The 23,175-nt window shown below is 42.3% G+C and overlaps 2 protein-coding genes and 2 non-coding genes across 6 annotated transcripts; all 4 read right to left on the reverse strand.

Annotated features, from left to right (window-relative positions):
• Nucleotides 1–440: 440 nt before the first annotated feature.
• On the reverse strand, nt 441–11,859 carry LOC100701585 (carbohydrate sulfotransferase 12). Of its 3 annotated transcripts, none has more exons than XM_019360118.2 (6): nt 11,739–11,859; nt 9,342–9,980; nt 8,990–9,132; nt 5,862–5,990; nt 5,568–5,760; nt 441–1,078 (listed from the first exon to the last, which is right to left on the reverse strand). In XM_019360118.2, the coding sequence occupies exons 2-6, from the start codon at nt 9,867–9,869 to the stop codon at nt 806–808; spliced, it is 1,266 nt and encodes a 421-aa protein (XP_019215663.1). In that variant the 5' UTR covers nt 9,870–9,980; nt 11,739–11,859; the 3' UTR covers nt 441–805. The 3 variants fall into 3 exon arrangements, with proteins under 3 accessions (XP_019215663.1, XP_019215664.1, XP_013119997.1); XM_019360119.2 differs by having other exon boundaries at nt 9,342–9,963; nt 11,360–11,844; XM_013264543.3 differs by having other exon boundaries at nt 11,360–11,844.
• Nucleotides 11,860–16,873: 5,014 nt separating this feature from the next.
• Nucleotides 16,874–23,135, reverse strand: eif3ba (eukaryotic translation initiation factor 3, subunit Ba). The gene is made up of 19 exons (XM_003455974.5): nt 22,997–23,135; nt 21,797–21,989; nt 21,552–21,671; nt 21,404–21,461; nt 21,095–21,223; nt 20,822–20,979; nt 20,435–20,566; nt 20,267–20,333; nt 20,126–20,172; nt 19,837–20,047; nt 19,675–19,747; nt 19,450–19,572; nt 19,279–19,357; nt 18,942–19,080; nt 18,703–18,828; nt 18,372–18,449; nt 17,935–18,043; nt 17,736–17,848; nt 16,874–17,444 (listed from the first exon to the last, which is right to left on the reverse strand). The coding sequence occupies exons 1-18, from the start codon at nt 23,094–23,096 to the stop codon at nt 17,748–17,750; spliced, it is 2,043 nt and encodes a 680-aa protein (XP_003456022.2). The 5' UTR covers nt 23,097–23,135; the 3' UTR covers nt 16,874–17,444; nt 17,736–17,747.
• Nucleotides 18,565–18,649, reverse strand: LOC112847239 (small nucleolar RNA SNORD60). Its single transcript, XR_003220673.1, has one exon. It is a non-coding gene; the product is annotated as a small nucleolar RNA SNORD60 (small nucleolar RNA).
• Nucleotides 19,151–19,232, reverse strand: LOC112847240 (small nucleolar RNA SNORD60). The gene has a single exon (XR_003220674.1). It is a non-coding gene; the product is annotated as a small nucleolar RNA SNORD60 (small nucleolar RNA).
• Nucleotides 23,136–23,175: the final 40 nt, after the last annotated feature.

A 23,175-nucleotide genomic window follows, 5' to 3' on the forward strand; every position in this document is an offset into this window, starting at 1 on the left:
CAAGACAGGCTCATCGCTTGAGTTAGGTGAATTCTTTATGCTCAAATGATTCACAGATCAGTGTGAAGTGGCTTGTGTCGAGACTTTTGTGCAGTATGGATGGACTAATGTGTTGTATTTTATTCAAAATTCTGCCTCTATAGTATACTTAAAGGTAAATAGACGAGGGAATAATTACTCCACTTTCATGAAGCACTCACATACAGATAAAAAAAAATGGCTTTAATGGATCTTTTAAAAATGAGTGGTAGTTCCTCCTAGTTTGCAAAGCACTTATTCCTCAACCTGAGATCTGAAGACTTGACAAAATGCCTCCAGAACCAAAGCAGACAGATGTTTTCTCGAGCTTAGTAGCACTTCCAGTGATAAGTAATTAGAGATTAAAGTCAAATTTTGAATTGAGAAAGTTTAAACACAAATTACCTACAGAGGATCACACAGTAATTTAAAAACTCTTTATTTTCTGCATACTTCCCCCTCAGAAATGTGAGCTAACATGCAGTCCAAGACCTTCATTCATGACTTACCAAAATACAGTATTCACAAAATACTCTTTAAAGTGCCATTGCATGAGGAAACACAGACTGGGATAAAGTAACTTGTAAGCTGGTGCACTTTGGATATGATATAATGTCAAAAATAAAATAATACAGACAGGCACTTTTGTCATTTGAGGTATGCACAAAACAAATTAAACACACAGCATCACAGACTGGTTTTTAAAGGCATGTGCTCGTTGTGCGCAGGCAGGGAAGGTGTAGGCTCTACACACAGTGCAGCGCCCAGGCCTTTGGCTTGGTATGGTCTACTGGTGAAGCACGCTGTCAGGTTTGGGGTATCCAAACAGCTCAAAGTCCAGCTCATACAGCTTGTACAACTGTTTCTGTGTCGAAATGGGAATCTGTGCAAACCAGTCTCTTTCCCAGCTGGCTGCAGTCTTGTTTTGAGCCCCTGAGGGGAACCGTATCAGATGATCCACCTTCAGAAGCTTCAACAGGTGCTCTGCATCTGTTTCCAGGGTTTCTAGCTTTCCGATAAAGTCGTACTTCACCTGGCATGGGTGGCACAGACGGTAGACCTGAAACACAGCAAAAGCAGGAGTATCATTTAAAAACTGCATTGGTTTGTGTGTGTTTGTGACTTTGTCTATCTGCCTCTAATAATTGACTGTTTGTACTAGGTGCACATATACTGGCATTCGTGAAAAAAGGGGACACACAACTCTACTCTTGTGTTTATTACTAAAATGGATTTGAATACACAGGCTTCCTCGTTAATGCATCCAAAATACACAAAAAAATAAAGGAACGCTATTTAATCAGAGTATAGCATCAAGGCATGGAGGAGATTGCCTGCCTTCTGGAGTTACTCTCTGACAGTTGGACAGGGCCGTAGAAGGTCCTTAACCCATAAGTGGGAGTGGTATCTTCTGCTTTGTGCAAGGAGGAACAGGATGAGCACTGCCAGAGCCAGGCCACTGGTGGGAATGTCTCTGATGATGTTGGGCCTGACAGCCCAACATCTTCTAGTCAGCCCTGTACTCACTACCTGGCACTGTGGAGCCTGACTGCGGTTTGCCATAGAATACCAGAATTGTCAGGTCCACCACTGGCACCCTGTGCTTTTCACAAATGAGAGCAGGTTCACCTTGAGCACATGTGACAGACGTGAAAGAGTCCAGAGAAGTTGTGGAGAACGTTATGCAGCCTTTAACATAGTTTAGCATGACTGTGGTAAATGGTGGGTCAGTGATAGTTTGGAGAGGCATAGCCATGGAGAGATGCACAGAATTCTGTATGCTAGGCTAACAGCACAGTGACTGTCATTAGGTATCAGGATGAAATCCTTGGACCAACTGTCAGAGCCTTCACTGGTGCAGTGGGTCCTGGAGTCCTCCTGGTGCACGATAATCCCCAGCCTCATGTGTTGGGAGTATGCTGGCAGTTCCTAGATGATGAAGCAACTGATACCATTGACTGACCCCCACGCTCACCTGACTTAGATCCAACTAAACACCTCTGGGACATTATGTGTCACGACCTGCGGGATTGGCAAGGCGCTGATCAGCATCTCTCCACTCCTAGCCCCCCCTTCTCTCCTCTATTTCCTCTCTCTCTCCCCTGTTTTGCCGGGGCGGAACTCATGGCGGGTTCACGCCCTCGGTCCACGCCTTCCCGGATTGTGCACACCTGGGCCTCATCAGACCAGCTGGTATATCAGGAGGAGGAGATCAGCTGTTCAACACTGGATTGTTGTGAAGGCTTCTATTCCCCAGACCCGTTCCCGTGTTTCCCCGTGTGGAGTGTGGAAGGAGTGACAGGTCGCTAGCGGAGAGGAGAGAGGCTGTTTTGAGCGCGTGTGTGATTTCCCCGTTTTCCCTGGAGCCCTGGACCCCTGCCCCTCACGTCTTGTATATAGCACTAACCCCGCACTGTCTGTACATACACTTGGTGAAGATCTGTAATAAACGATCTCTGTTTGAACGCTACCCAGGAGTCCTGCGAGTGGATCCTCTAAGCAACCCGTGACATTATGTTTCACTCCATCCAGTGCTGCCAGTTGCACCTCAGACTGTCCAGGAGCTCAGCAATGCCCTGGTCCAGATCTAGACATCATCTCATTAGGAGAATGCCCCAACTTTGACAGGCATACATACAAGCACACGGGGGGCTAAACAACAACTCGAACAACATTATGAGTTGCTGAATTTTCATTTCCATCAACAATGTGACATCCTTTGGTTCCTAACATATTACCTAGTCCATAATAGTAGAGATATCCAGCATGAATTTCTCCCCATTGAGATCTGATGTGTTTTCACAACGTTCCTTTAGTGCAGTGGTTCCCAAACTTTTATTGCCAGGCCCCCCTTTTTTACAAGAAAAATGTTCGCGCCCCCCCACCACCTAACCCCCCCCCCCCCAAACACATCCTCCAACCACACAGGCAGTAATAAAATATACTACTCTTTTACGCTACGTCCACACCTACACGGGTATTTTTGAAAACTCAGCTGTTTCTATGCGTTTGGGCTTTTCGTCCACACGTAAACGGCGTTGCAATTCACCGAAAACGGAGGTTATTTAAAACTCCTTTTTTGCGTTTACGTGTGGACGAGGAATACAGAGTTCGTCACGCAACGTCAAAGGTATGTGCCTCTTTTCACGTCACGCTGTGCGGCACGTTATTGTTTACATGAGATGAATTGCAGAATGGCAGATAGAGACAAAATACTGTTACTGTTAATCTGACTATCTTCAGGTTTTACACGCTTACATACACACACGCAGTTACTGTCCCTGCATTTAGAAAGGCAGAGGCGTCATGGTGTAATTATTTTACGTGTAGTTGTTTTTTTTCCTGTGTAATAATTTTCAACATTGCTGTCAATACATTTTTCAAAAAATGCCTCTCTGTGCAAAATGGGTTTAAACACATAAACAGCTGTGGGATGCTGTTTGTCCGTGATTTGAACCGGGGGAACAAATTACGGCAGGATCAGCCTGATATTATTTGTATCCCGCTGTAACTTTACTGCATAAAGAGCTAACACGTCCAAAATGTCAGGAGTAGTTAGTTATTACAAGAAGTGTTTGTGAACTAAAAATCAAGAATGTGGGATACTGTTTGTCCCTGATTTGGAGAGCCCAGCGCTGCTCCCGACGCAGGGAAACTAATTTTGCAGGGGAGACCTACCTCGGCACTTGTGCAGGTGAAGCCAAAGGGAAGATATGCTTCACCATATTTTCTAGTCTTTGGCTTGGAATGAAGTTGGTTTGGAAACATATTTGGCGATGCTTCATCTCCTGCTTTGCGTTTATGTGGGAGCCCCGTTAAAAACCTGTCCACAGTGTCCAAGCGCTCTTTTTTTTTTTTTTTCTTTTCATACCGCGCCCCCCCTGCAATGGGCGCCCCACACTTTGGGAACCTCTGCTTTAGTGTATATTTATGTATTCCATCAGACATGCAGCACTTCACTGTGAGGTGCTTTGATAATACCAGTTATGTAATATTTTATTTGATCTCTATTTCAAAACATAGCTCTCCAGCTAACTACTGTCCTTTATTTTTAAGTATTGTCCCCTCATTCTGAATATATCACCTGGGTTCATCTCATCTCTCTTTCTGAATATCTTATATGGCTGCCATATAACTGCGATGCAGGTATTATGCTAAAAAGCTCAAGGTAAAGCCTAGAAATCACCTATTATAGGGAAACAGGTTAAAATAGCTTGAAAAAGCTTCTTAAAAGCAGACTCGTTCTTTCTTTCTTCCCTTCTATAGAGAGAATGAATTTTTAATGGATATCAGAATACCAGAAATATAAGATGGCAATATGCCAATCCTAGTGCTTGTCCCTGAGCAGGTCACATAAAACATTACAAAACAAAGAAACAAAGACAAATAACACATCAGAGAGAAATTAGTTAAAACCGGTAACAGGCGTGGTCCACCTTAAGAGAAGTGGGGTATGTGGAGTGCTCCTTTATTGCCATTGTTAAGCTGTTCCAGTGTGTAGTTTCACCTTACTGACAGCACAGTTTGTCCAAATACGTTTGTACCAATCACACTGCATTAGTACAAACTCTATGGTCCGTCTTTTGACGACTAAATTCATTCAAAGGATGTGAAGCAAGTCCACGTAAACCCTTAAACACGAAACATTCATACTTGAAATGTTTAAAATCATCAAAACTCAGAAACTTGAAAATGTTAAATTTGATAAAATGTGAATAATGCTACACCTGTTAATAACCAGGTAGTGAAACAATACCCAGTATGTTAGAGATTTTGTCTGCCAGCAGAAAGAAACAAATATTTTAGAAAACTGCCAAAAACTTGTTTAAAACTAAAAAATTATATTATTTGTGGTCAAATAACAAGCTGAATTCATTTTTTATACTCAAATTTTAACTGCCAACCTGGACTTCTCTGAAAAGTCAGAAATTAATCAAAATTCGACCACTAAACAGATTTTCCTGTTCAGGAATTCAAATAAATTATTTGACATCTTAATCAAAAAATAATAATGTGTTTTACAGTTTTTTCTCCTCTGTTTTTTTAAAAAGAAAGTTTGAAAAATTGGATGACACAATAATTATAGTTTAGTATTAAAATATAATTGGGTGGATTACCTATTATAAGAGGGGTTTTTAAGTAATTACCAGTACTGTTAATTTATGGAAGCTGTGGAATAAGCCTTACAGTGGGTGATGGTCTAATAAATTTGTTAAATACAAACTACAAAGCTGCTGTCTGTGTGACCATTAAAATCTGGTGCAGATCTGTTAAATTATCAGGGCCAATGGTAGATATACAAATATCCAAAAGGCACTGCTTTTATGCATATCTCTAAATAAATATTAGAGTCAAAGGATGCTGAACACATAAATTTACAAGTGCAATGTGTAGCACAGAATTAACAGAGACAGTAATAACCCCCATGATTTTAGTAAACCATGCAAGGAGAAAGAGGTAAGCTCTTTCTGAAGCTCCCACTTGAATCAAAAGCTGTCCTTAACCTGCACGTGTTAAAATGCATGCATCTGTGTGTGTGAGGCAATCACCTGCCGCCAGTGTTCGTTGAAGATGCTCTCTTTCTCAGTCTCTGGATCTAGCAGGTATGTGATAAACTGCTGAAATGTCGGTTTGATTCCTGCCTCAAATGCCTCGGTCGCGGTCTCTGGCAAATCCCCAGACACATTGCCATAACGACGCAGCATAACTGAACCAAACTGCCTGTAGAAGTCCTGGTTGGGCCTTAAAACACACACAAATACGCACACTTCAGTGATTCGTCAATGACATGGGCTACTGTTTAATGCAAAGTGAAGCACATTCCTTGAACAGCAAACACACACCTTCCAAACTTGTTCCTGAAGGCAGAGATGAGACGCACAAAAGGATCGCGTACAAACAGAAACTTGGTGTAGTGCTGGAGCTTCAGTGCCATCAAGTGGCGGGACAGGGAACCATAACGGCGCCAAAATCTGGAAACGCACATAAAAAGCACTGTTAAAGATCTTGTTCTGGGGTTACCTCCTTTTCAAGTTGTGATAGTTAGATATGAGTTGGATACACAAACTCTGCATGTCTGAATTCTCATCTGTGAGTGATAATTTGTGGCTGAGTCACAAGATGAATGAAGAACAAAGCCAGATCACATCCAAAGGGGAAAGGGATATGTCTTGTGTGACGACGCAGACAGGAAAACACATGTTCGACTTCAATGGGCTACAGAGCGGTCTGCCTGTGCTGCAGCACCAAGCTCCGCCTGTCCTTTCCGCTCGGCTTTCCAAGCGTCAATTTATAAACGACTCGTTCAACTCACACATTTTGTTTGTGAGACACATTTTTAAATAACTTAAAGTGAGAATATAATTGCTTCCAGGTTTTGGGGAATCTTCCTTTTTATTAATGCTTAACATACTTTCAATTCAGTCCAGTTCACATTTCAGAAAGCTGTTTGGCAGACGTTCATCTTGGAGTATGTGTTTTGCTTGGCTGTGCAGCCTTCCTGTTCCAGAACATTTTGCATGAGGACTTGGTTATTTAAAACTATGGTGGTCTTGATTTCCTTGTGTGGCTTAAGAAGACAATTTTATTCATGACTTATCGACATTTTTCCCAAGAAACTAAGCAGGCAGTGTGTTCTGAAGAGCTACAGTGATGTATTTATAGTAAGCATCACCTGTTTAGCATTTGGCGTTCCTCTTTCTGGTGCTCACTAATTAAAAAGTAAATGCCAATATCTCAATTATTCTCAAATCATTGACTCTTCCCCGGAGGTAGGATTAAGGCCGAGACCATTAGAGTGCAAAAATTATTAGAATGAGTAACTCAATTTCAGAGTAGGAAAAAAGTGGTACTGTTGAGGACACCAAGGTCATTCTGCTATTATGGTAATAAATCACAAGAAACAGGCTCAGATCAGCTCAGGAATGCTAATGGCGTAGCTCTGTTTGTGCAGTGTGGATTCTGAAATATAATTCAGGAAGCAAGAATTAGAAAGAAAATATAATTTTAAATGTATAAATATGTAAATATGACAGCGCAATTAGCAAAAGACTGAACAAGTATGTCTCGTAAGTTTGGAAGGGTTACCAGGAAAAGGCGTCTTCTCACTAAAAAGAACCTGGCAGCACAGTTTAGGTTTGCATCTGAACAAACCACAATCTGGACACTCTGCAGTCACTGGGCTGAATATGAAAACTCTGTATACCAAAGAATTATAGCGTCAAATGTGAGGCCAGCTGCCTGACATTGGATCTGAAATTGGATCATGCAACAGGTCAATGATCCCACGCACCGCAGTGAATCTATAACAGAACAGTTGAAAAAGAAAATAATCCAAGCATTGCAAAAGCCCAGTCAAAGCCCAGACTTCAACCTGACTGAAATGCTGTGACAGAACTTTAAGAGAGCTGTGCATAAAGTGGGATTTGTGAAAACAACAGCTGGGGCTGAGCCAAGATAGAACCAAGAAAATAATTTAATAGTTCCAGGTCCTCTAAAACCTGTTAGGGTATTTATTACTGCTCTCATTCATGAATTATGTAATTAAACAACGAAAAGTTCAGAACTTAAACATATATCCACAGCTTTTACAATAATATTGTAAGATATTTTTAAATGAGAAACACTATGATTAACAGTCTAGTGTTTCGCTCTTCAGACACAGGTGATCCAGTCAAAAGACTTAAGCTTGGCTAGCTGTGCCATTTAACTTCAACATTAATAAGAAATAAGCCCAAATTACAGCAACACAAAATGCTAGCAATTTACAATTACAATTTTTTTCCTTCAGCACGTCTTTTACTCACGTCTGCTTATCTCAGGATGGGGACCTCTGCTCATGTACTCCGACCTGCAGCATACTTTTGAGATGCTATTGATAAATAAATGACTTGGCTCTGTAACATCTTTTACAGCATCACAATCCACAGGTTCTAACTTGTGAATGATACAGTGAATGATGCTCAGATTAGGACTGAATGTTTTCCATGCGTGGTTGTCCGCTCCTCTCTATCAGCCCATCACTGCAAAGCCAGGAAACTGTGGGTGTGATTTCTTCTGCATGTAACTTTTCATCACAGCAAGTTTCTGCAAAATGCGGCAGACAGCAGCCCAGTATCCAGCTGCATTACTTCAACTTGAAAGAAGAAATTCTGATGTCAATGATCAGGCGAGTGGCTGGAAAGAAGTATTTCTAGGACAGTTTGGAGTCTCCTGACGCGATGAATCCAGTTAATTTCTCTTTTATTTAGTTAATGTCATTTTCACTCACTTTTTGGCTTGTTGGAAAGGGGGAGGGGAACCAATCCAGAGCATCGGCTTTTGTACCCTGGCTGTGCATAAATGAATTCCCACATACCTCAATGAACTTTAGCAACTCTGTAAAGAAGTCAAAATTCCTCCATATCGATATGCGAGACTGATAAAGTCAAATAGAAAATAATTACTTCAAGTTATTGCCGGTGAAACTGGTTTTACACCCTACTGAATCATGGGGTGCAGCTAGGTTTTCCCATGCTGCATCTGAATTTTGACCAAGTTTTTGTCAAATAAATAATGATACTGGGTTATAAGTTGTCTGTTGTTGTTCAGCTGAGATCCCGTTTAATTAATTTTAGAGCCTGATAGTGACTAGATATTTTTTTATGTCCCGATAAGTAAAATCTTAGATTTGAAAGAAGGAGTACTTTCTTTTTCACAAGTCTGATCACTACTAAATGAACATTTAGCACATCAACAGTACTTGGATAGTTATTATAAAGCTGAAACTGATATGTATAATACTTTTTAGAGAAATGAGCTGGTGGTGGTATAAATGGCAAGCTAGGATGAAGCTAAAGCAACAAACCAGTTTATAGTTTGGATTAGAATAAACCCAAATCACAATATCCACCGTGCATGGTGAAAAAAGGCACATCACCAAAACTGATCTAATATTTGACCGTGTTATAGGTTCAATATTTGTGTGTCATACTTGGCAAATGTTAGATGCAACGTGGAGTTGTGTACAAGGTCAGCAGGTACAGCCTCTGGGTCAGTGTAGGGTTTCCCTGAGGAGCTTGAGATCAGAGACTGAGACAGAACCACCATCACTCTCTTCCAGTTGGTGCACGCCACCTAAACAGAGATCAGCAGCAAGGCAGAGAAGAGGGAAGAAAAGGGAAACCATTTAGAAGACAACAGGGACTTTAAAGGAGAAGAACAACAATGAAGCAATGTGATTTAAACATCTGCTTCTCCTCTTGTTACTTTCCCCACACAGTGAACTGACTCGCCACCCATATGCACACCACACCCCACATGATCACTCACTGAGGCAGCAGTACCTTGGGAACGTAGCAGTAGATAATCTGGTGTGTATCGTCCACTATCAGGTGATCCAGTTCCCTGTTGGGAATCTGTGAAAAAGGCCGAGTCCTTTCGGGGACTTCCACGTCTTCCTTCCCTGAACACACATCGTCGATCCTCTTCTTTCGCGCCTCCTGTTCCCTATCAGAAGCAGCGATCTCCATCTCTGCATCCTCCCTTGTTTCCTCCTTCCTCTGTGCATGTTTTTGCTTCCCCTCCCCTTCCTCCGTATGTTCCTGAGCCGCTTCCTTTGGGATAAATGAAGTACTAGAAGTGGTGGCGGAAACAATGGAGGAAGAAGTCGTGTGGGCTCTGCTGGCGGGCGTAGTCTGAGGCGGGCTCATAGTCGTCGGGGCACAGCATCCGGACTGAAGCACCTCGTGTTTGGGGTCTTTCAGCGGGTAGAGACTAAAGCCCCCGACATCATCCCAGTAGACAATGATAAGCAGGATCATAAACAAAGATCCCATGATGAAAGCCACTCGGAGACCACGCCATGTTCCCATGTTTATAGTGCAGGAAGAGCCGTAATTGGTGAATAAAAGAGGAAGAGTTTATCTCAGCTCCATTGTGGCCGCCTTTCACGGAAGGACAGACTTCCTGTTTGAAAGATTCAACTTAAAAAAAAAGAAAGACAAAAAAAACAGGAAACATTACTAAACCTCGGCTTCTCATTTACAGCCTTACTAGGCACATTTAGACTGTGGTTAAAAATGTTCAAGTTTGTAAAAAAATTTTTAAAAAAACCCAAGCAATGAAACCACCAGATTTAAAAAACTGAAATACTGCAGCTTTTTTTTAAAATCCATTAAAATCATTTTACATCTATCCCATCCCATTTACACACACCAAAGAGTAAAACCATTAGTAGCAAAGAAACACAGTAACAAAAGTCCCTTAGCAATTATGATTTTAGTCATAATAGAGCAGATGTGGAGTCTGGGTAACCTGAACATCTGCGAAGACCCCACTAACGCAGATTTCAGAGAGACGTGCTGGAATTCAGGTTAGGGTGGTTTCAAAAGTACTCCTCAGCTCTCAAATGCTTACAGAGCACTGTTAAAAAGAGGCATGTGAAGCAGCGCAGTGGTAAACGTGCCCCTGTGGTGGTTTTCCTGAGATTATTTTCATTTAAATATAGAGTTTGACTGATTTGCAAAGCATGTATTGTGCTTTTATCTGACTGTTTGATTTAAAATTCACTGTGGTAGTGAACAGATGAGGCTCGACCCTAACCCAATGACACTAAACTGGATAAGGGAAGAAAATGGCTGGGTGGATGGTGCACAGTGGTACACTGTAATCTATGGCATTTGTTTCCATTTTAAAGAGAACAGCTGCCAGAGTATTTTACTAACTTGATGCTGGGCTTTATGATAGGCCAGGCTGTGTTCCTGATCTGTGCCATGTCAACCAGAGGCCGTGGGAACCTCAGGCTCCACCCTGGGGCGCCCAGCTGTCACAGGGAGATGTGAACAAATGGTTATGTGGATGAAGCAGCTTCAGACCAGAGGCTGCTTAAGGGTTCACATCCCTGATTGTTTGTCCCATAAAACACATCTGCTATAGTGGAAAAAAATGATGGTGCCTTTTAAAACCGGAAGAAAGAAAATTCAGACAGGGCAAGAAGCATCCTCCAGCGAACGTTGTTTTTTTCCGCAGTGTTTTTCCTCTCATGGGTTTAAATTTAAACTCCACGAGCCTGTCTGGAAAATCAAACATCTACACAGTCTCTTCGGTCTTGCCACGCGCTACACACAAGCGCACGCGCGCGCAAAGGCACGCGCAGAGATCAAAAGAAAAGATCCCGGAGAAAACTTCAAATGTTCAGTGACAAGCTGCAGGCCCTTCGCCCTACTTCCCTTAGAATATCTTAACCATTTCTCACTGAAAGCAGCTTACCAGGCTTTATTATCTCATGAAATTTCCCCTTGTGGGACTAATAAAGGTATATCAAATCAAATCAAATATTTTCCTCGTTTAGCAGCAGACTCACCGTGACCTCCTCCCGGCCGTCGGACGGAAACAATCTCAGTTTACAGAGTAACCTACAGAGGTTACAATGCGCCCTTTCTGCGGCCGCACCGGACAGTCCCTCCTCTCTCACCCAAACGGGACTCTTCCAGCTTCTCCTTCCCTGCAGCAGCCGACCACAGAAGGACTGCACCTCTTTCTCTCCACACTTTCATTCGCTCACACTCCGCTCATCATACCCAGGCTCTGAGGTGCAGGAAAGCCTCCTTTTGTTTCTTTTACGCCTCTCTCTCACTCAGGGAGCATCACGGCAGCAATTTAAGCCGGTCTGAACATTAATCTGTCTGTGAGAGAAAAATAAATAAAAAAAGACGGCTCATGACCTGAATCCTTCATCTCACCATGCAGAGGAGCTCCATAGTCAGCCCGCTTCTCTCTCTCTCTCTCTCTGTCTGTCTCTCGGAGGTGATGTGACCGAGCGGGCGGGCGGGAGGTAGGGCGAGACAGAGCAGCAGCGACGACGGAATGAGCGCTATAATTAGGAAAGTCTCGCGAGATTTTGAAAAGAGATTTTGGTTTTCAGAATCCAGCCACGCACTATTCCACATGTTCCAAAGGCCCCCCCAACACACACATTTTTCTTTTCCCACACTGAGGCCTTGGGACTTCCAGGGAAAAACTAAAATAATTATAAATCTCTGCTGGTGCAGAGCCCGGGAGAGCATAACCCGTGTTTTTGTAGCTACAGTTTACTCTTATCCTCTAAGTACTTCACATGTTGACAATAATAAATTCACTGGCAGATAAATTACACTTGAAAACCATAAAGATTTGGTGTTTTCTTATTCAGCTACAGTGCTGTGAATTAAGTATTTATATTTGATGTATTATTTAGTTTTATTATGGAAAAAAATAAATCTGCCTGGTCTGTATGTGAAAAGTAATTGCCATTCCAGCAAACTCATACCCCCAATTTCAGTTTCACTAGCCACACCACACCTGATAATTGCCAGGCCTGTTGAATCAAGACATCCTCCTTAAATAGAACCTGTCTGACAAGGTAAAGTAGAGCTCAGAGAGCTCAAAAAGCAACACTTCATGTCACAATCTAAAGACATAACTGAGAAACAAAGTCAATGACATCTATCAGTAAGAGACAGAAAGACACTGTGCAAAAAATGGCATCCATGGGAGAGATCAAGGTAAAAACCACTGCTGAAAAAAAAAAGAACACAAAGGCTTTTGGGACTTTTGGGAAAATGTTCTGTGGACTGATGAGACAAATGCTGAAACTAACACAGCATTTCATAAAAAGAACATCATTGCAACAGTCAGACAAGTTGGTGGTGGTGGTCTGGGGCTGCTTTGCTGCTTCAGGACATGGAAAATTTGTTGTAACTGATGGAAACATGAATTCTGCTGTCAACCAGAAAATCATGAAGGAGAATGTCTCATACTTTGAAGCTGAAGCACCCTTAGGTTATACAGCAGGACAGTGATCCAGAACACTACAGCAAGTCCCCCTCTGAATGGCTGGGAAAACCAAAATGAAGGTTTTGGAGTGGTCTAATCTGGACTTTAATCCAATTGGGGTGTTCTAGTATGACTGGCTGTTCATGCTGGAAAGCCCTCCTATGTGGCTGAATTAAAACAGTTCTGTGGGCCTAAATGTCTCCACAGTGATGTGAAAGACTCATCGTCAGCTACTGCAAACACTTGATTGCAGTTCTTGCTGCCAAAGATGGCAAAACCAGTTATTAGGTTTAGGTGGCAATTACTTTTTCACACAGGGCCAGGAAGCTTTGTATGACTTTTTTTTTCCATAAAGTTGTGATTTAAAAAGTGCATTTGGTATTTACTCAGACTTTATTTGCCTAAGATAAAAATGTATTTATTAATCTGATATATTTAAATGTAACAAGTATGTAAAAATTGCTTCTTGGAGACTTGGTTTTAGTTTGAAAGTTTGAACGAGGTTAGGTTTGAGGTCCAGGCTGGGCACTTACTTGTGTGAACTAAACTTACTAATGAGATGTCAGTGAGTGTCCTCTGGTTAACAGAGAACAACGTTGAGCTAAAATGTAACAAGCGTTCATTGAAAGGACCTCAGATTTGACACTGCTGATAATAAGGTCCCAAGCCACAGACCCACCAAGTCTGCAGTGGATCAGATGAGCAGCCGCTGAGAGACAGGAGAGACAGACATTTTTCAAACTATTAGACATAAAAATGTCATATAACACAGTCTTCACCATTCATAAAATAAGAAGAACTATGAGACAGGAAGTCGACATTCTATCTTATAATTTAACATTTTTTAATTTCAGGAAACCATATTTGGGACTTAGTATCAAGTTTTTATTCAGTATGTCATAAAATCTGACTTCTATTGAACATGCAGTAGCTAATACTTTGTTGTTTGAATAAAAAGCCAACTTTCATATGTTAAACTATGATGTTTTTTTCTCAGTGAGTCTGAATTTGATCTTATTTTATAATAATCTGGTAATTTCTGTACAGTCAAAAAGTTTCAAAAATAAAAAAAATAAAAAAAACCTTGCAAAGAAAAGCGTCTGGACTTCTTTAAGTTGCTTGAAGATGTTTCACCTCTCATCCGAGAAGCTTCTTCAGTTCTAAGGTCAAATGGCCGAGAGTCCCAGATTTAAACCCAGTGGGAGTATCCCCCCAAAGAGGGACAAAGGACCCCCTGGTGATCCTCTAATCACATGCGCCAAGGTGTGAAAGCGTTTGTGGTACCTAATCAGCCAGGGTTTCGGGTGAGCTCATTGTGAAACCTGGCCGCACCTTGTCATGTGAATTCCTGAGGTCAGATGGCCCAGGATGTGAGTGGGCGTTAAGGCATCTGGGGAGGGAACTCAAAACTGGATTATAGATGGCAGACAGTTGGTGTCGTAAACCACCGCCTCTGTTCAAAGATGGTCGCTCACAGTGGACATAGATGGCCTCTTTCACTCCTCTTTCAAACCATCTGTCCTCTCTGTCCAAAATGTGAACATTGGCATCCTCGAAAGAGTGACCTTTATCCTTAAGATGCAGATGGACTGCTGAGTCTTGTCCTGTGGAGGTGGCTCTTCTATGTTGTGCCATGCGCTTGTGAAGTGGCTGTTTGGTCTCTCCAATGTAGAGGTCTGGGCATTCCTCGCTGCATTGTACAGCATACACCATGTTGTTAAGTCTGTGTCAGTTTTGAGTTCCCTCCCCAGACGCCTTAACGCCCACTCACATCCTGGGCCATCTGACCTCAGGAATTCACATGACAAGGTGGGGCCAGGTTTCACAATGAGCTCACCCGAAACCCTGGCTGATTAGGTACCACACCCGCTTTCACACCTTGGCGCATGTGATTAGAGGATCACCAGGGGGTCCTTTGTCCCTCCTTGGGGGGATACTCCCACTGGGTTTAAATCTGGGACTCTCGGCCATTTGACCTTAGAACTGAAGAAGCTTCTCGGATGAGAGGTGAAACGTCTTCAAGCAACTTAAAGAAGTCCAGACGCTTTTCTTTGCAAACTCCTTTGACTACGATGACCTGGATGACTGAGAACCTTCACAGACAAAAAAAACCTTGATTTTTCTCAGTGAAATTTCTCTCTCTCTCTTTTTTTTACAAGTGTTGTTTAAACAGGACCTCCTTCATAATAAAGAGCACATTGTCTGTAAATTTTATTTATTCATGTATTTGTTATTTAGTTATTTGAAAGAGTTCACCCACAATTATCCAGTTAAAATATGCACACTTTAAGTGTTTAATTTGCAGTTACAAAACTGATTTATGACTGTGGTTAATCTACATTTCTTCAGGTGGTTTGTGGAACATTTGGCGACGTGGCTAACTGGTAGATAATGTCTTTGATAATACGACTCATTCACAGTGGAAAGCACTACAGTGAAAGTGTTTATAAGGACGTGCAGATATTTGGGAGGTTAATGAGATCTGTGCAGCATAGAGTCTATATTGTGGATGAACAGTGGCCTCCCACTCCCATTGGGAATTAGCCATGCAAGACTAATGAACCTAAATGATGCTAGGACATCAGCTGTACGTTGAGGTCTGAAAGGGTTTTTCACAATAACAATGACGCAAGTGTTGAACATGAGAAAACAACACTACTGTATTTATGGGCTTGCTAACAAGCACATTTGGACTATTTGATGTTTTATTGTAGAAATTATGGCTTACTTTGTTTTACTTTTTGCAAGCAAATCATATGGCCTTGGGGTGAAGGTAAGGATGGCTTTCAAATCTGTGGAAAAAGCCAAAGCTAGAATTTCACCTTAATGACAGACCAGCTATCTACAGGAACAGAGAGAAAGGAAAACCCATGATTTTGGTCAATGCAAATACTTTAAGGCCACAAAACTCAAACAGCAGATACAAAAGAGCAAGTGACCTTAGCTTACAAATATTTGAAGTACAGCAAAATGTGGGAATATTAAAATCATTTGAGCAGAAAGAGGCACAATTTCACTGCAATTTATGGCTTTGAAAGGCAAATTCAGTGGCAGCTAGATGACATGTCTGTGTTTAGGCTCAAACACAGCTCTGCATTTAGCTACCACGCTTGAGGTTGAAGTCATCTGTTTATGAGATGGATTTTTTCCCCCTACAAACAACAAAGATTTGCAGTCGTTTTATATTCTTAGTGAGCTAAAGACAAAACACATAGGAAACCCCTCACCTGACTGGATGTAAACAAACTCATGTCTATGGAGAAAAGGTACAGGTTACTGTGATGCTGTTAATACTGAACAGATGTAAGCACTGCCTCCAATGATGATTGGTGCTTTTGTCTTGACACTTTTCTACATCTGTAGCTGTCACATTTGGTCCAGTTTAAGAAACTTGTTCCAGCTGAGAACCAGCACTGTCTGTGATCAGGACTGGTGCGTTTTCCTTACAGTGGATTTCACATGCACACCCAAACATCATTTATTTTAGACAAGACTCCTTGGAGGTGCATGTCACAGTTTAAATGACCAATGCAGCAGGTTTGGACGTCAATTAGCATGTCTAATTGTGTGGAATATTCACAGCTAGTGGGTGATTGTGCCCTTTTCTGCCTTAATTACTCAGGAAGCGCCTTCATCTAAACCACAGTAAGAACAGCTTTCATATCCTGATGTGATTTGATGACAAGAACTGAGTTGGGCTATACCCCGCCCCCTCCCCTCAGGAATCATAAGGTGAAACGACAAAGAATCAGATACAGAAATATAATCAACAATTACAATTTTAATCTTAGCATCTTTACCAATAATCCGGATTATCAATAATCCACATACCCTAATCAGTATGATCAAGGTACACAGTAGTATTTTATCAGACATCAGTGAATGACAACCGCTATTTACATCTTTGAATTATTTTATCAAGTCAGCAGCAGCTTTATCATATTTACTGTGTAAACAATGCTCCAGACTGATGCAGGTTAATTTTCTGATATCACATGTGATCATGTGACCAATCCGTATTTCAATGGACTCACTCCAATAATAACCAAACCGTGAGACAGAGTCAGGTGGTATTCTGTTTGTTTATTTAAAGGTTTTCCCACTGCGCACCCCCTCCCTGTGTGAAAGCCTAGTCTGAAAGGAGGAGGATACAGGCCACTATAGCGCCACATCAGCACATTTATTAACAAGGCTACTTGTTTATTCACAACACCTCCACCCCTGAATGGTATGGCACTCTGTGCTGCCCTGTAACAACAGACTAGCATGGTGAGGCTAGTTCAAAAAAAAAAATCCCCAGGGGGGAGGTTGAGGAAGGTCCAACACAGGATGGAGTTTGAGATTAGACACTGAGACTCCAACTAATGAACAGAGTAGGAGGCAGTTTTGCTAAATATCAAAGTCCACAGAAGAAAAAAAATGGGGAAGATGATGCTGAGAGACAAAGAGAAAATAGGCAATACAAAGTATTCTCCTTTGTCTCTCGGTGAAGCTGCTGATCCGTAAGGCGCACTTTGATGATGAGTTGAACGTTGCGGCCCGAGACGAAGCCCCAAGATTCACAGCGTGGTCGTCGTCCTTCTCCAATCAATGACGTAGCTCCTCTCTCCTCCTTCCACACAAAAACGGATGGACTGAAGGGGAAGACAACAGAAATGCAGAGTGAGACTGTGAGGAAAAGGAGGGGTGATGATGATGCTGCTGACTGCATGAGGATGCGGGAATGGCATTAATTTTTCTGTTCGCCACTTCGGATTAAAACTGAACACAACATGCATTCCCTAATTTATATGCAGCCACATTATGTGGACTAATGTAAAGTTTTATAGCTGGATGTTTAAAATATTAACACATCTCCACAGTGAAATCAAAGGCTGCAAGACAAATAGCTGACAGACTCCACAACAACCTGTGCAGTATGTTACCTGCGTAGGGGACTACAGATCTCCAATGGGAATGATTTCTTCGTTGATAAAAAACTCAATGGTCTCTTCCTCCCAGTCGTCCACATTGCTGTCCAGCTCATCTGTGTCCACTCCTACGTGACACAAAAATGTCAGCACTCTTAAGAAAAAGCCTCAAAGGCAAGTTAACAGTGAGTGAGATAACAGTGAGAGGCCCCACCTCCTCTGAGCTCGAGGCGAATGCTCTTTTGTTCTTGATAAATCTTCAGCGCCTCCTCCCGGTACCGTCGGTAGTCCTCCATCATTGCCCTGCGCTTGTCCACCAGCTCCTACTCACACAGAGGAGAGTTCAGCATCATAACCCACAAAGCTTACATTTCAGTGTGAACACATAGCTTGTATTACCATTAAAGCATGTAAAGTGTTAGCAGGCTCAGTAAATTATACTAGAGTCAATATAAAGGTTAGCAAAAAGCTTTAAATTTCTTTAAAGAGACACAGGAGATGATTAACTCTCTCAAATTCACAGGACAAAAAAAAGGAGCCTATCCAATGCTGATGGAAGAGGTGGGGGACAGCACATGGAAAAATTGGGAAAAGCATTTCAAACAAACTCTCCCAAAGATAAGTTAAAATATAAATATAAACAGGTCAAACCTTAGAAGCCTTGGACTGGCTCAGACGATCCTTCTGCTCAAAGATCTTTGAGTATTTCTTCAGATCCTTTTTGATCATCTGCAAGAGAACAGATGAGTGTATATGACAGCATGTTAACGTGACAGATGGCTTCACAATCACAAACCCATCATCACAGTACGTGGTGGACAATTCTATAGGGTGGTGTAGCTGGGAGCCTCAGATTAGAGCTAGAATCAGGAGCCACGGTGCAGCTCTCATACGAGGTGTCAGAAAAATTATGTTTGTCGTCACTGGCTTTACACACTCAAGAACACACGCACACACACACAATACAGAGAAGAAACTGTACCTTTATCTGTTCTGCGCTGAGCAGGGTTGGAGGTCTGGGTCTCCAGAGCAGCTGACAGAATCGATCCTTGTTGTTCTTCTGGAGGAGTCGGCCCTGGAACGTCCACAGCCAGTACGCATTGTCCACCTAGCACGCACGTAAAGGTGGAGAAAAATGAAGTGAATGGATGACAGAAAAAGATCAGATTGCATTTCCTCTCATCTGCAAAGGACTGACGAGGCCTGTGGAGCGCTACGCACCTTGTGGCTCCACCACGAGACAGAGGTGACAACGTAGCGACCCGTTGGATCCCACTCCACGTCAGAGGCCATGTAATGCTCCGCTATGTTCATCATGGTGCAGTCTGACGTGTCTACAAAGGCGAGAGCTCCGTTCATACTGAAAGGAGAGGCAAAGCGGTTATATCCACGTACAAATACACTCATCTCTACAGATATTAAACAAACACAAGCCTCAGATTCGCGTTAGAATCAGGAGCTTAGCTCTCATACGAGGTGTCAGAAAAAATGTTTACTTTGTCATCAGTGGCTTCTTATATTCATCTCACACACACACACACACTCAGATAAAACCTACCTCCTGAGCCCAGCCAGCACCATAAACTGTCCCTGGGGGCTCCAGAAGATGCTGTTGGCCTGCTGCTTGTCAAACATCTCTGTGAAAGGAAAAGTGTCACATTCAGTTTAGTGGACACATTAGAAACAACAACGCTCTGCCATAACATTGCATGGCTGTCCTTCTACTCACTTATGAGCTCGATCTTGCCGTTGTTTTTGACATGATAGAAGGAGGCGTTGATTCTTGGCGACTCGCCGTGAAGGACAGCAAACTTACTGCCATTGGGCTCCCATGCAAACGCTATGATGCTTTCTAGAAGGAAAACAACACGAAGGGAAACAGATTAACTTCCTTTCTGTGGAAATTAGAATTACTTGCAGCTCATTTCTGTGTTTGTACAAATACATGTCTTACCCTTCATCTCCACCACATCGACAGGAACCTGCTTCTCTCTCATGCGGAAGATTTCAAAGTTGGTAACGACACCCTAAGAAGGCAAAAAAATAGTCAACTTATTATTTCTTGTTTTTTAAAATTCTGTGACATATAAGCCGTTTGCCCTCCTTCTATGAGTACCTGTGTTCCTTTGGGAGTCCTGTCAACTTTCACACACAGATAATCCCCGTTTCTCTGCCAGTGCAGCTTGCAGTCAACGACATTGAAGAGATTGCGAACGCGGATCTCCTGACGGGAGGGCATCTGCATCAGAGTCACCCTGGCTGGGATGTCTTTGTCCTCGGGTACCCAGAATGCTATGATGTTGTCACCAGGAGACCACGAGAAGTCCCTGAAGATGCACAAAAATTAATATCTCTACACAAAATGCGGTCACAATTTAAAGCATGAGCGCATGAAGGACTCTTACTTTATCCCAGTAATCTTGAGACTCTTCTTGTCCAGCAAGCCCATAGACTACAAGAAGAAAAAAACAAAACAAAATATAAACCTTTAATATCATTTGAACATTTCATTTAAACGCATCTAGACTGTTTTCAGGCCTACTTACCGGAGTTTCATAGATACTCAGTGTGTCTGGTGTCATCCTTGCAAAGAACTTCCCATCATGGCTCCATCTGATAACAAACATGTAAAATTAGAAGACACATCCAAACTCTGCAAGAAGCAGCAAATTTGATTTAAATTAGATTTAAAAGAGAGAAAGCATAATACGGACTTAAAAATAGGCCAATGTGCAGAACTCTCGCAGTGGAACCCTCTCTTCTTCTGTCCGGTCAGAATGTCCCAGATGATGATGGCCTGTGGGTCCTCCTTGGTGTCCATCAGTGGACTGAAGGTCACCACATACCTGGAAGCCAGCACAACCACACATTAAGCTCAGACTGTGGCTCACAGGCCAACTCGGCACCTCTTTAGAGTGCTTTATCTGCACATTAATCATCCTTTGCTGTCCCCATGTCATGGTGCAACAACCCATAGGATTTAGGTGACGTTGCCTTATTTACAGGAAATAAATAAATCACTAATGAATAAACACTTGAACGGGATACTCTATAATATAACTATAATGTGCTTCTTTGGATTAAAGTCGACTTTTGATTACCTTTCACATGGTGAGAAGTCGATGAGGGACACACCCTGATGGCTGAACCTCTGAATCTGTTTGAACTTCTCGCCGCCCCACAGTGCAATTCCCCGCTGGTGGAACGTAGCCAGGTAGGTACCTTTAGGAGACCATCGGACGTACGTCTCTGTCCAGCGCTGCATCAAAGCAGGAAAAACATCAGAACTCTCCAAACCAGTGACTACTGACCAGTCATGTTTGATACGAGCCCTGCATTTCCCACCAACTCTGCGTGAGTAATTAAAAACTCACCGCTCTCTCTTCAACTGTGATTGGCTCTTTAGCGTCGTTGGAGAAAATGGCAGTCCTCTCTCCAGCTTCATAAATCACACTGTACTGGTCACGGCAATCTGGGTCCTCGATCCAATGGCGCATATTCCCCTGAAAACACAAACAGAGTTATTGTCGCTTGCACGGTTTCAGGATAGAGACTGTCCTGTCGATTTATGAAGGTCAACTTAATAATGAAAGTGCTGACATGAAGCTATTTTTGCCAAACTAATTCTAAGTGTTATAAACTGATTCATTATATTATGACTGAAAAGTTAAGGTAACACTTACAAAGTCTTTGAAAGGCTGCTTTGCTGGAGCTTCCCATTCATCGCTGATGTTCATGTATCTGAGAAAAACAAAGGTACGATTATTTACTTGTATTCCAAGTCTGGCAAGCAATACCTGGACAATGCATTGAGTGGTACTGCATACTCACTTGTCAAAGTCAGTGAAGAGGTTGACCCTAAACGTGTGCTGCTTGTCGAGTTTATATCCATCTGCGTTCTTGACTGCTTCGAGGGCTTGAGTAGGAGAAGCATACTCCAGGAAGATGTAACTGTAAACGAGGAGAAAAAACAATTACTAAAAAACAAAACAAAAACTCTGCTTCAAATCCGGAAATCCACCTTGAATCAAAATAGATGCACAAAAGAACATAGAAGAAAACAACTGCGGTCATACCCTTTGGTCATACCATCCGCCTCTGGGTAAAACTCAGTCGTGATCTTGCCAAACTTGGAGAAGATCTTGTGTATGACGTTCTTGAGCTTTTCCAAACGCTCCGGGCCGACCTGAGGGACGTTGTCCACCACCACCACCGAGTCTATGCCGTCTGCCTCCTGGGGTTTCTCCCTCAGGATGTCATCAAGAAGCTCTGAAAAGTGAAGGAGGAGGGTCAGGGTGATGAACAAGCTGATAGGACTGTGTGGGGTTGGGGTTCTCATCTCATTTTAATGTCGACCTTCTTTTCATATACATGAACCAATCTAAACTTTATAGCCACCACTTCAGTTACTGGAAGGGAAGACTGCATCGTTGAAACAAACAATTCTTTTGTTTAAATTTTCTTTAGAGATGTGCAGGTTTAAGCTTCATGATTTATAAGTAGACAAAATATAATTACATCATAATAAAGTTAATTCAATAGTACATCTCCTTTACACTCACTGCTTAATACACATCATTTTGATAAGGATAAAGAACCGCTATGCTGGCGTGTTTAGCTTCACAGAAGCTATTTCATTTGTGTCCTTGTTTAACTTCAGCAAATTAATATTAAATGGTACCAATTTTGTTGTAAATTTACCCCAAGGTTTCTACTATACATAAATAATTATATTGTGACTACTAAGTACAAAACACGTGTATCTGATGAGTCATTTTACCACAACTGCAAAACTTGCACAATTGAAAAGCTCTAATGAGCAAACGCCCCTCAGACCTGGGTTAGGATTACCATTGAGCTACAACCAGCTGCCCCATTTAAACTACTTTATATAAGCAAACAGCACAGAGAAAATAATGTGCCCTAACGGCTTTACTAGCTAAAATCCTGTTTCGGTTTTTCAGATCGTATCGCACAGGCCCCAGTGAGTGGCTGTGTGGGGTCTGGGTGAGGCTTTAACGGGCGTTAAGTACACTGTGATAACGTTATGTTGGGAGTTTTTTGGAGAAAAAGGGTGGTGTCGCTGTTGTATTCCTGGTAATTACGCTTATGCATCCAGCTCATGGTCACTGTTCACTATTTACTATTACTACGTGCCGGTGACCAGAGAGGCTAGCTAACTAGCTTTGTAGCATCTAAAACATCCCCACCATTGAGCTCTTAGCTAACTGCTAACAGCAGGCCGGAAAGCCGGCGTTTTTCCTGTGACTACTTACCGTCGTCATCCACATCGTCCACGTAGTCCTCCGGGTCGCTGAAGGAAGGCTCCTCCTCTTCATACTCGGGGTCGTCCACCATATCCACCGTTTCTTTCATTTAACAGAACTACAACACGGACTTTTGTCTACAGCGGAGCAAAAATCCCGAAAACGAAAAGGCTGGCGATCCTCAGCCG

This window comes from Oreochromis niloticus, linkage group LG6, assembly GCF_001858045.2.
Source record: "Oreochromis niloticus isolate F11D_XX linkage group LG6, O_niloticus_UMD_NMBU, whole genome shotgun sequence".
NCBI lineage: Eukaryota > Metazoa > Chordata > Actinopteri > Cichliformes > Cichlidae > Oreochromis > Oreochromis niloticus.

What these genes read in the sequence shown, in the direction of transcription:
- LOC100701585 (XM_019360118.2), bottom strand. Translation starts at nt 9,869, where the DNA reads ATGGGAACATGGCGTGGTCTCCGAGTGGCTTTCATCATGGGATCTTTG. An exon ending in TCTACTGCTACGTTCCCAAG is followed by an intron (nt 9,133 to 9,341) that starts GTACTGCTGCCT and finishes ATCTCTGTTTAG; the next exon opens with GTGGCGTGCACCAACTGGAA. An exon ending in TTCAGGAACAAGTTTGGAAG is followed by an intron (nt 5,761 to 5,861) that starts GTGTGTGTTTGC and finishes GTGTGTTTTAAG; the next exon opens with GCCCAACCAGGACTTCTACA.
- eif3ba (XM_003455974.5), bottom strand. Translation starts at nt 23,096, where the DNA reads ATGAAAGAAACGGTGGATATGGTGGACGACCCCGAGTATGAAGAGGAG. An exon ending in GCACATTGGCCTATTTTTAA is followed by an intron (nt 20,334 to 20,434) that starts GTCCGTATTATG and finishes GTTTGTTATCAG; the next exon opens with ATGGAGCCATGATGGGAAGT. An exon ending in GTGCTGGCTGGGCTCAGGAG is followed by an intron (nt 19,081 to 19,278) that starts GTAGGTTTTATC and finishes CTCTCCTTTCAG; the next exon opens with TATGAACGGAGCTCTCGCCT.